The 12,439-nt window shown below is 52.4% G+C and overlaps 1 protein-coding gene across 1 annotated transcript; it reads left to right on the forward strand.

The window, feature by feature from the left end:
- Positions 1 to 1,836: 1,836 nt before the first annotated feature.
- LRRC15 (leucine rich repeat containing 15) lies at positions 1,837 to 12,117 on the forward strand. The gene is made up of 2 exons (XM_005873198.2): positions 1,837 to 1,902; positions 10,071 to 12,117. Exon 2 carries the CDS (start codon positions 10,074 to 10,076, stop codon positions 11,826 to 11,828), a length of 1,755 nt encoding a protein of 584 aa, XP_005873260.1. The 5' UTR covers positions 1,837 to 1,902; positions 10,071 to 10,073; the 3' UTR covers positions 11,829 to 12,117.
- The last annotated feature ends 322 nt before the right edge of the window (positions 12,118 to 12,439 follow it).

The raw sequence follows: 12,439 nt of genomic DNA on the forward strand, positions 1-12,439 counted from the left end.
CTCACTTCTATCTATAGCAGTTAACTGCCCTAGGCCTGTTTTCCTATGTGTAAATTAGGGGCAATTACTCCCACTCACAGGACACAGGATTATCTGGTAGACCAGTAGTCCTAACCGTGTGTGTGTGTGTGTGTGTGTGTGTGTGTGTGTGTGTGTGTGTGTGTGTGTTTTGATCCCCTAGGGGACATTTGGCAATGTGTAGATATTTTTGGTTGTTACAACTTGGGAAGGATGCTACTGGTATCTGGTGGGTAGAGACCAGGGGTGCTCTAAGCATCTTACAATACACAGGCCAGCTCCTCACAATAAAAACTTCTCTGACCTCAAATGTCAATAGTGCTGAGGCTGAGAAACTTGGTGTAGTTTCTGTTACTTGATGAGGTAATGCGTAAATGGAAGAAGGGACCAGTGAGCTCTCGGCTCACAGTAGGTGTTCATCAGTGTAAATTCTTCCTCCCTCCCCACCGAGAGTCAGCTCTTTATGGGCAAGAAATGTATCTGATTCATCCCTGTGTTGTCCGCAGCTCCCAGCACAGGGTGTGGCATAGAGTGGCTGAATGTTAGGATTCGAAAGACAGGGAAGAATGTAAAGAGGGCACATTCTTATTCGTGCAGGTTCTATAGAAATGCAGGCGAAGACCCCCATTCGGGGATGTGGAGGGACCAGGGTAGGAAGAGGGAAGGAGCTCTCCAAGTGGAATATTATTTGGAAGGGAGACTGGGTGGCAGCGCGTGGGCTGGGAGCTGAGTGGAAACCTCCTCTCAGCAGTGCTTGCCCCCCTTGGGCACGTGCCACTTGGGCTCACGGACAGGGCACTTTTTGCTTCTGGCTCTGAATCACGGTGCCACAGAGAGGAGGCATGTGTCATGATTTAGGCGGTAGGGCTTGACCATGGCAAGCCACCCAAATGACTATTTCAGTAATAACACTATGCACTTTTATGTTTTCCTTTCATCAAAGGTCTCAACGTCCGGTGCAAACATTAATTAAGGCTCTTGGCATTCCATGGGGCAGTGTGTGTAAATATCACTCTCCCCCCTTGGCGGAGAGGGTCAACTGAGCCACCGGAGGGCAGGTGGCTTCGCCAAATGCAGCTCAGACCCACTGGAGGCTCCTCCTTGGAGTAGAAGCCAGGGTATGGCAGCCTCCTGCGCCTCCAACTGTGGCCTCCTCCTCCTCCCCCCCACCCTCTTGGTGATACCACAGTAGACATGGTTTCTTGTCCCTTACAGGGGTGGCTGGGCGTGGGCTCCCACACGGAGGTGAGGGCAGAGGGAGCCCCTCATCTCCAATATGCCCTGACTGCTGTGTGTAGGAGGGGACAGTGAGGGGACGTTGGATGGTGACAGAAGGGATTGAAACACTGTTTTGAGGAGGGACACCACAGGTCTGACCTTTTCTTTGGGATTAAATGATTTTTTAAAAATGTTGACATAGATGAATTGGGTTAAGTGAATAAGAGTGTTCCTTGTATTGTTCTTGCACGTTTGCTGTACGTTTGAAATTACTCTGTGTGGTTGAAAAGGAAAAGGAAAGAATGAATGCCTTTTCTGGAACCACAATGCCAATGCAGCGAGCGAGTCCAAAAGAAACAGTGGAGGAAAAGAGAAAGGACAAAACTGTGTTGCTAAAAGAGAAAAAAAAAAAAAAAAAGGCGGAAACCCCTTCCCCTTGAGCACGCAGGCTGTGGCTCCCTCGGGGATGCTGCTGTCCCTGCACGTCGGCCGCCCCTCCCGCCACCGCGCAGACACTGCCCCCTGCGGTGACTCACGCCGGGACCGGGACCGTTTAAATACCGGGAGCGCCCGGCGAGCCTCACTCATGCTGCAGCCTTGAGCCTCCCACGTCCTCCTCTCGGGCTCGCTCTGGTCGAAGGCGGGCGGGCGGGCGCCAAGCTGCTGGTAAGTAGGCGGGATCATACCCCCTCCCTTTTCCTGCGGACCCCGCTCCCCTGGGGAAAGGCTCCAGAAGGGGCCGGGCTGGCGTGGCGCCTGGGATGCTCTCAGGAGGCCGCCCAATGGAGCCTGCGCCGGAGGGAGCCTGTTCGTCCCTTGTCCAGCGCGCGTGGGGCCCCCAGCCCCCTCTGCGGATCCGCCACCAGCCTTCCCTGGCCCTTGCTGTCCCATGGTGTCAACCCGGGGTGTGAGAAGACGTTTCAGGGTGGTAGACACATTGAAAGTTGACCGAATGATCACACCAGTTACCCAAAGATTTACCTCCTTTGCATACTAGCTCCACTGGCGAAGGGTTTCTCTTCTTCTTCATGTCAACCCCGGGGTGCTGAGAAGACGTTTCAGGGCTGTAGACACATTGAAAGTTGACCAAATGATCACACCAGTTACCCAAAGAGTTACCTCCTTTGGATACTAGCTCCACTGGCGAAGGGTTTCTCTTCTTCTTCTTCTTTTTTATAATATATTTTTTATTAATTTCAGAGAGGAAGGGAGAGGGAGAGAGAGAGATAGAAACATCAATGATGAGAGAGAATCATCAGCTGCCTCCTGCACGCCCCCTACTGGGGATCGAGCCTGCACCCCGGGCATGTGCCCTTGGCTGGAATCAAATCCAGGACCCTTGAGTCCGCAGGCTGACGCTCTATCCACTGAGCCAAACCAGCTAGGGCGGGTTTCTCTTCTTAAGACTCAGGTTATTGAACCCAGGTCCTCACTTACCGGGAGGTCCCCAGTGGCCTGCCCCGCATTTGGGTCTGTAGGGGAGACCCTGCTTCAGGGGGTTCCCGGCCGGGATCAGTCCTCCTCTCCTCATACTCTCAGCTGCTACAAAAGCGACTTCAGCAGATGTGCTGGTGCAGGTTTTCCAGTTTGACCTTCAGCTGTGGGCTCGGAATCATTCGGGGGTCTAAGTCTGTGTGCGGCTTAGGCGACCCCGTCCTGGCAGCTCTCCCCTCTTGCCAGCCAGTGAGCCCCTGGCAGAGGCTGCTGGCTTTGAACAGGGAGAGTCAGGGCTGGGGAGGGATTTGCCCCGTCCCGGCAGCTCTCCCCTCTTGCCAGCCAGTGAGCCGCTGGCAGAGGCTGTCTTTGAACAGGGAGAGTCAGGGCTGGGGAGGGATTTGGGATGAGGGTGGTAGACACGCTGTACCTCTACCAGCATCTCTGCTCAACTCCAGAGGCAGGGGTGGGGCCAAGGAACCAACAGGTGAAAACCAGAACTTTCCAGAGCCCACCTGTGGTAAAGTGTGAGAGAGCCAGTCTACCTCCAGGGGCAGGTATGTCAGCGAAGGGCAGGCTGTGCCTCTCTCTGGGATGACACAGTACCCAGACCCTGTCTGTCACACTGCGGCTTCTCCTTTCGGATTTCTGGATATAGCAGCCTGTTTCAGGCGGCTTTCAGATGATGCCTCGGTGCCACTGGCTCCTAATTTAGAATTCTCCAACGGCTGTCATTTCTGTTGCTCTGCATCAACTGAACATCTGGGATGCATTCAGGGCCAGACAGTCCCATTTGCCTGTGGTCCTGAGTCAGCTGGGCGGGCTCCGCACTGATGAGATTAGCATGTGAGCGAGGTCTGGCCAGGGGGAAGGGTTCTGAGCAGACTTTGCAGAAAGTCAGGGCACCCATGGAAGGTTCTCCCCAGGTCCGGGGGATACTCCCTGGGCTTGCTCAGTAAATGGAGGGGGTGGGAGTGGGAGTGGGGAGCGGGTGGGAGTAGATCCAGATGTCGAGAAATGAGAAGGGGTGGGAGAGAAGTTGTCCCAACGCGATCCTGCCAGCCAGCACTCCGAGGCTGTGATTACACATGGCAATTTGCTTCGCTAAACCCTGGCCACGAAGGATGGGCTGCAGCTTCAGGTTTCATCGCCGCCCTTGGCTTCTGGGACACAGGATTTAGAGATCGTTTCCAAGATGCTCTGATGAGGGCCTGGTCCATTTCTCTCTAACTTGAGCCCCCAGCTGTTACCCCGAGACGGGGCTGCAACCTATGACTTCTTTAATAAAAGCCCGGAGTGGGAGCTTCTCCCTGCTCCGCTGGCGAGTTTGCCAGTATCTCCAGCTGCTTTTGCCAAGCTAATTACAGCCCTACTCGGGCCTCTGCAGGAAGCCCTACGCCTCTAACCTTGGGGCTGGAAAGGACTTGCTTTTTCTTACTCATTTTCTTTTTTAAACAAATGAACACTATTTTGTATATTTTATTGATTTTTTTTTACAGAGAGGAAGGGAGAAGGATAGAAAGTTAGAAACATCAATGAGGAGAAACATCCATCAGCTGCCTCCTGCACACCTCCTACTGGGGATGTGCCCACAACCAAGGTACATGCCCTTGACCGGAATCGAACCTGGGACTTCTCAGTCCGCAGACCGACGCTCTGTCCACTGAGCCAAACCGGTTAGGGCAGTGAACACTATTTTGATTTTGAAGGGTTGTGAGAGGTGGGGGTCAGCAAGTGGTCCAGGTGGAGGATGAGGGTGTGGCCAGTCTTCCCTTGGGTTCTGGGGTGCTATGTGTTTGGGTAGAGCATGCCTATCTTGGGTACCACTCCAATGGGGCTCTGTGTTGCTATCAACTCTTCTGGTGACCCCTCTGTTCCTTCCCTCCAGTCCCAGGCCACTCAGGTGAAATTGAGCAAACACAGGCATCAGAGCAGCTCTAAGGAAGAACATCCTTAAACCATATAGCCTGGGAGTTGGGAGAGCAACTTGACCTCTGTTCATAATGCAGGGCAGCTAGAGGGAATATAAGCCTGAGGTCATTTTAGGATGGAGGGAGCAAGGCCACCTCTTGTCCCTTCCAAGCACTGCCAGACACATGTTTGACAAGGTCCTAAAGGCTCATGACAAGGTCCAGAGGTTCTTCAATCTCTGTGGTTGGGTAGAGCCCTGACCTGGGTGTCAGGAATCTTCAAGTGACTGTGTGACCTTGGGCAAGTCCCCTCCTCCCTCTGGTCCCTTAGTTTCCCATGCACCAAATGACCATATGATTTGACCAGATGGTCTCGAAAAGGCCCGTATACCTCTAATGCCTGAGCTCTAAGCTCTGCTTCTGGAAGCAGCTTCTACTGCTGGGTTTAACTTAGCACAAACCCCGGATTTCTGATGGGGATGCAGAAAGGGCCACTGGAGGAAGGAATGATACAGGGAGCTGACCAGGCCCATGGCTTGGCCGTCAGCCTTTCCCGTCCCGGGTCAATCTCTCTGTTCTTGGCTGCAAATGATGCAGATCATGGGCATGGGGTCCCAGCTGGTCTAGGCCTTGAGTGGTGCTTCCGAGTGTGGACTGTGGACACCTGCACTACAGTCACTTGGGGAATTTGTTAAATGTGCAAGGGCTTGAGCCCTTCAGACCTAGGGATCAGGATCTCTGTGGGTGGAGCCTCCAGAGACCTGCATTTTACGCCACAGCAGAATGAACAATAATTGTAAGCAACATTTATTGGGTACTCACTTTGTGCCAAGAACAAATCTCAGGACTTTACAGGTGTTAACCCACTTTGTCCTCACAGCTACAGCACTGTGAGGTCAGTTCTGTAAGCAGGCTCCCCAGGCTCTTCCAGGTGATGTTTATGTGCTGACCTGGGGGCGGGGGGGCCATTACTCCTGTTTAGTGAGGTGGGGAGGTCTGGATGTACTGAGCCTCCCAGTCAGATAGTGCCTTCTACCCTAGGACAGAGCACCTATGAGCAGCTTGATCGAGGCCGACACTAGCTGGCGGGGTGAGGAGAGGAGACACCCCCAGCAATTCCAAGCTGTCTTCTCAGTGTGCTGGATGGGGCCACCTCTCACAGCCGAAGAGGCCATGCGGGGAGACCTTGCTGGGGAGAGGGCACAGGCCAGGAAGGGAGATCTCCTCTCTGGGCCTCAGTTCCCTCAGGTGCATTGGGAGAGGGCAGGACCAGAGGCTCCCTAAGGCTCTCTTAGCTCCCAGATGCCATGAAATGGCTATTGGCTGTGTGAAGATGCACCGATTAACAAGTGGGATCACCCCACCTGACATAAGTGGGCCTGGAAGATGGGTCCAAGTTCTGAAAGCCTCGGCATGGAGATGGGGCTGGGTAGGTGGCGCTGCTGGCAGTTCGGTGTGACCTCTGAGGAAGAGAGGATGAAGAGAATGGTGGGGCTTTGGGTCAAATGTCTCTTCTGTCTCCAGTCAGAAGATATCAGAGCTGCCAGGGCCCTTGGAAGTCTTTACAGGAGAGGAAACTGAGGCTTGGAGAATTTGCTTAAACTCCCACTCAAGCTCAGTCTCAAGACCCGAATGGCACATTTGTCTCCCAGGTTCTTTCCGAAAGCTTTGCTTCGTGGCATGGATAGAAGAAGCCATTCCTCCCAGGGAACCTCGTGTTTAGAGAATGTGAATGATGGTATTAAACCCCCAAAGTCCCAACCCACCAGCCAACCAAGCCCAGGGCTTGGAGGCTAATTATGTGTTTGTTCATGAATCACAGGCTGTTCTTGCTGAAGAGACCCACAGGCAGTGCGCCTGCTCCAAGCGCGTCTCCTCCTGGGCAGGGACCGCGTCTCAGTGTCCAGGTGAGCTGTCTGCTCAGCTCATGGAATTCCTGCACCAGTGCCAGACGCCAGGCTGTGCCCCCTCCCAGAACAGGGCCTGGGCCGAGTGGCTGCCGTGACTGTGGATGCAGCCTGCCTCCTGGGAGAGGAGGGTGTAATTAGGGAGCTTTGTGGGTCTTTAACTGGCATTTGTCACAGCTGCCAAGCGGCACCAGGCAGCGTGGGCTATTAGGCTGCTGTGTGCTGGGCTCCCAGAAGCCTCTGGCTGCCTGCAACTCTTGCTGAAAATCCCAGGGCCCAGCTGGCTCTCCAGCCCCGTGTCTGAAGCCTCTCCCTCCCCCAAGGGCTCTGCAGCTGGGTCTGAGGTGGGCTCTTCGGAGGTCCTTTGGAACAGTCAGTTCCAGCTGTGGCAGGAAAAGTGATGGAAAACAGGAAACCGCTGCATGTGGTGCCGGGGTGGGCTCTGCATACATGAGGATTTATAAAAAGGAAAATGTGCAAATTCTTGTAATATTTGTCAAGCTGAGTGTGGTCCATTTCCAACAACAGTGGCTCTGTTCCCACAAAGGAGTTATCTTTCCCTCCTTCTCCCAAGCCAGGAGGCACCCTGCCTTGGCCCTGGCCCTTCCTGGGGCTGGCTGATGCCTCCCCCCCCCGCCCCCGCCCCCCAGATGGGCAATGCAGACTCAGATGGGTCCTCAGAGGTGTCTCACCCACACCCTCATTGACAGATGGGAAACTCCACAGACTGTCCTGGGCTTGCCAAATTGTGGGCATTTAATTTAGTGCCCAAGCCTCTGACACTTGAGCTGTGACACCATTTTGAAGCACATAGGGTATAGGAGTACACCGTATGAATAAGTGCTGCCTAGCATGTCACCAGCAGCCATTAGAGCTTCACCTTGTGTAAGTCACTCCAAGAGGATGTTTGGTTTTCGTGTCCCTTTACCATCGAAGGCCTTCAAGAGACTAGTTTGTCATTGCCCACCTTAAACTTCAGGGTGGAACTGAGCACAGCACTACAGATGTGGCCTGACCAGGGAAGTGTAGAGTAAGACCATAACCTCCTTTTTTCTACACTTAATACTTCTATTAATACAATGATGTTATCTTTTGTGGGCAGTCTTCATTCTTTGTTACCATCAATAAGTCTTTCTCCTGGGGTGGGTGTCAAGTCACTTTGCCCGTCTTAAACTTCAGGGTGGAACTGAGCACAGCACTACAGATGTGGCCTGACCAGGGAAGTGTAGAGTAAGACCATAACCTCCTTTTTTCTACACTTAATACTTCTATTAATGCAGTGATGTTATCTTTTGTGGGCAGTCTTCATTCTTTGTTACCATCAATAAGTCTTTCTCCTGGGGTGGGTGTCAAGTCACTTTTTCCCTGCCCCCTGTTTAGGCTGTTTATTTTCTGTTTTCAAGTCTGCATCTGACATTTAACTATGGAAGTTCATTTTTATAGATGTATCCATAGCTTAATCTGGCCCCATTTCTTTGCACTGGAATTCATTGGCCAAATTATCATTCTTTCTTTTCTTCACTAGTCTACATACTTGGTCAAGCCCTTAATGCAACAGTACAGCAGGCCAGGGCTTGGATGGGCTGTGAATAAATGAAAAATCAAGGTTTGGGTGGGTGAGAGATGAACTTGGGTTTTGTCCTCAGAGTAAGCTTGTTGCGGGCAGAGGAGGGGTACATTGAGGTGAGGCAAGATTGGGAAGCCTGGATTATTCTGAGTAATGGGCCAGACTCAAGACTCCATGAGTTCAGCGGAACACAGACGATAGAAATGCTTTCTCCACCCAGCCAGTTTATGCCTTATATACTTTCATCTGAAATTCCTTCCTCTGACTCAGGGTTTTTGCTCATTAAAAGGAGAGGCACTGCCTTAACACTCAAAGTACTCACCCAGGAGTCTGGAGCTCTGGGCTTTTAGCTCTGGGCCTCAGTTTCCCTGCTTCCTACATTCCCCACAAAATAATGAGAATGTATGATCAGCAGTCCTTAACCCTTTGCGAGTTAGAGATCCCTTTGGACCTCAGATAGAAGGTACAGATAGAAGGTACAGATGCTCACAGAAATCCTTAGTCCCTTGACTAAGAATGCCAAGGTTAGAAGCACTTGGAGGCCTTCCTGTCTATAAAGTTCATCTGTGGATGAGCTTGGAACAACCACACACATTTGCACAGGACACCCTCACATCCATTCTCCCATTTGTTCCTCACAACAGCCTTAAGAGGGGGCAGAGATTACCATCACCATTTAACAGATGACAAAGCTGAGCTAGGAGGCCTCACACTTCATTCAATGTCCAACAGCTGGCTAGTGATACATAGATATTCAAGGCCAGGGCCAGTCTTCATGTCCCCTGTTTCCATGTTCTATACATAATGTATATATATAAAATTATCATCACCCTTGACCTCAAACACCAAACCTTTGTGAATTTAGCTCCATTCCAAGATCACACCATGCCCATGGGAGCATCTGGACCTACCACCTTTTAGCTCAAAGTGGACCCTAAGTTTTCTGGGACTTACTCTAGGCTTCTCAGTGTTTCTTTGTGGACTAGCCCCCAGAAGGGAGAGCCCAGGCATCAGCTGAGTGGCAGCAGCCTCTTCCAGCGAGACAGGAAGTAGTGCAGATAGTTTCCTTTATTGGGAAGCTGATTGAAATAAACCTAGAGAAAGCACCTGTGAGACATGTTAACAAAGATTAACAAAGAGACAGGCTGTTGGTAGTGGTGATGGGTGGGGTGGGCAGGGGCTGGAGTGAGGCCCAGGCAGAGGAAAAAACAAGCTTCCGATGGTCTTTTCCACCAGATCAACAGCACGGTCCTGCCTCTGCTGGCTGCTATGGCTCCTCCCCGCAGGCCACCATGTTTGTGGCCTTAACATCTTTCCCGGGTTCAGGCCCTATTTATTTGTTCTTATTAAAAGTGTTGAGTCACTTTTTCCCTGCCCCCTGTTTAGGTTGTTTATTTCTGTTCTCAAGTCTGGACCTGACATTTGACTATGGAAGTTCATCTTTATAGACGTTCCATAGCTTAATTGGGTCCCATTTCTTTGCACTGGACTTCAAGCTATGTTCAAATAGTAAGTTCATGTACTGTGAGGGATGCAAAGATGTGTAAAATACTGTTCCTGCTTTAAGGGACCCATACAGATGAAACATGAAACGCTTATTGACTGGTGAAGGAGGCAGAAAGGGACAAATGTCATGTAGAGCTGGCTGTGGTGTGGGCCATAATGGAGGTCAGGAAGACCACCTGCATGGGAGAGTAGCTAATGCTGACTCATGGAATGTGGGAAAGCTTCCTAGAGGTGACTGCTATTGAGCCAGACTTGGAAGTATGGTAAATACTTGGATGAGGATGCAGAGCACTCTTGGTGGGGGGAATTGCTTGGGCAAAGCCATGGAAGTAGGAAGGCATGGGGGAAGGCAAAGAGGTTTGCTGACCAGGCCATAGGGCATACGTTGAGTATATGGTGACAGGGTTCAAAGGCAAGCTAGTTTTTGGTACCAAAGATTGGCCTTGGCTTAAAAACAGTGGGAGTGTTGGCGAGATGATCCTGACTCGTGTGTTCTCTCCCCTTGCACAGGCCATGCCACTGAAACACTATCTCCTTTTGTTGGTGGGCTGCCAAGTCTGGGGTGCTGGGTTAGCCTTCTATGGCTGCCCTAGTGAGTGTACCTGCTCCAGGGCCTCCCAGGTGGAGTGCACCGGGGCGCGCATTGTGGCAGTGCCCACCCCTCTGCCCTGGAATGCCATGAGCCTGCAGATCCTCAACACACACATCACTGAACTTAACGAGTCCCCATTCCTCAATATCTCAGCCCTCATCGCCCTGAGGATTGAGAAGAATGAGCTATCCCAAATCATGCCTGGTGCCTTCCGCAACCTGGGCTCGCTGCGTTACCTCAGCCTCGCCAACAACAAGCTTCAGGTTCTGCCTATCGACCTCTTCCAGGGCCTGGACAACCTTGAATCGCTCCTTCTGTCCAGCAACCAGCTGGTGCAGATCCAGCCAGCACACTTCTCCCAGTTCAGCAACCTCAAGGAGCTGCAGTTGCATGGCAACTACTTGGAATACATCCCTGATGGCGTTTTTGACCACTTGGTGGCCCTCAACAAGCTCAATCTGTGCAAGAACAGCCTCACCTACCTCTCGCCCAGGATCTTCCAGCGCCTGGGCAACCTCCAAGTCCTCCGGCTGTGTGAGAACAGGCTCTCAGACATCCCCATGGGCACTTTTGATGGGCTGAGCAACCTCCAAGAGCTATCCCTGCAGCAAAACCAGATCGGAGTGCTCTCCCCTGGCCTCTTCAACAACAATCGTAACCTCCAGAAGATCTATCTGTCCAACAACCACATCTCCCAGCTGCCCCCCGGCATCTTCATGCAGCTGCCCCAGCTCAACCGTCTCACGCTCTTTGGGAATTCCCTGAAGGAGCTCTCTCCAGGGATCTTTGGGCCCATGCACAACCTTCGAGAGCTTTGGCTCTACGACAACCACCTCACTTCTCTACCTGACAACATCTTCAGCAACCTCCGCCAGTTGCAGGTCCTGGTCCTCAGCCGCAACCAGATCGGCTTCATCTCTCCCGGTGCCTTCAATGGGCTGGGAGAGCTGCGGGAGCTGTCCCTCCACACCAATGCGCTGCAGGAGCTGGACGGGAACGTCTTCCGCATGTTGACCAACCTGCAGAACATTTCCCTGCAGAATAACCGCCTCAGACAGCTCCCAGGGAATATCTTCGCCAATGTCAACGGCCTTATGAACATCCAGCTGCAAAACAACCAGCTAGAGAACCTGCCAGTGGGTATCTTCGATCACCTGGGGAACCTATGTGAACTTCGACTCTATGACAACCCCTGGAGGTGTGACTCAGGCATCCTTCCACTCCACAATTGGCTCCTGCTCAACAAGCCCAGGTTGGGGACAGACACCCTGCCGGTGTGTTTCAGCCCAGCCAGTGTCCGGGGCCAGTCCCTCATCATCATCAACGTCAACATTGCTGTTCCCAGTGTCCAAGCCCCAGTGACCCCTGCGGTGACCAGCTACCCAGAAACGTCAAAGTACCCAGAAACTTCCAGCTATCCTGAAACCACTTCCATCTCCTCCGCCACTGAGTCCACCACCTCCGTGCAGGATTACACCGATCTGACCACCATCCAGGTCACTGATGACCGCAGCACGTGGGGCATGACCCGGGCCCAGAGCGGGCTGGCCATTGCTGCCATTGTCATTGGCATCATCGCCCTGGCCTCCTCCATCGCTGCCTGCATCTGCTGTTGCTGCTGTAAGAAGAGGAGCCACGCAGTCCTGATGCAGATGAAGTCACCCAACGAGTGTTAAAGAGGCAGGCTGGAGGCAGGGCTGGGGAATGGTGGGACCACTGGAGCATCTGGGGATTTCATCCTTCGACCTTCACCCCTGGGTCCACAGAGCCATCCCCTGCTCCCTCTCTCTGGTCCCTGAGAGGAAGGCACCCTCACCTTTTCCTGACCTGCTCTTGCAGGACCTTCTTACCACCAGAGAGATCTGACCCTGCAGGGTTTCCAATTCACATTCCTGGGCTTCTTTCAAGAAAGCCCCTCCTCCAAAGCCTCAGCAGCTCTCCTCTGGGAACAACCTTCCCTGTGCCCATGCCCCTGCTGGCCTCTGTAGACACACTTATTCCGTGCCTGTTCACTTTATGGAAATAGTTCTCCACCGGGACAGCCTCTCTCCCGAGTATTCTGTAAGTTGATTTTCTTCTTTTGCTCCTTTTACTGTTTGTGGCATGGCTCCACCCTGTCACTTCAGATGAAGTTCTCCTTTGATTTTCTGCACCTGAAGGCGAGGTGAGCTCTCTCCTCAAAGAAGGCTTCAACCCATTTAACTGGTTTCTTCAGAACTGCCACGCACCCTGGTTCTCAGGATGCTGTGAAAGAGAGAGGAGAAAATGATGCTGCTCAGTCCCTAGA

The sequence above is a fragment of the Myotis brandtii genome, unplaced genomic scaffold (genome assembly GCF_000412655.1).
Source record: "Myotis brandtii unplaced genomic scaffold, ASM41265v1 scaffold4, whole genome shotgun sequence".
Classification (NCBI taxonomy): domain Eukaryota; kingdom Metazoa; phylum Chordata; class Mammalia; order Chiroptera; family Vespertilionidae; genus Myotis; species Myotis brandtii.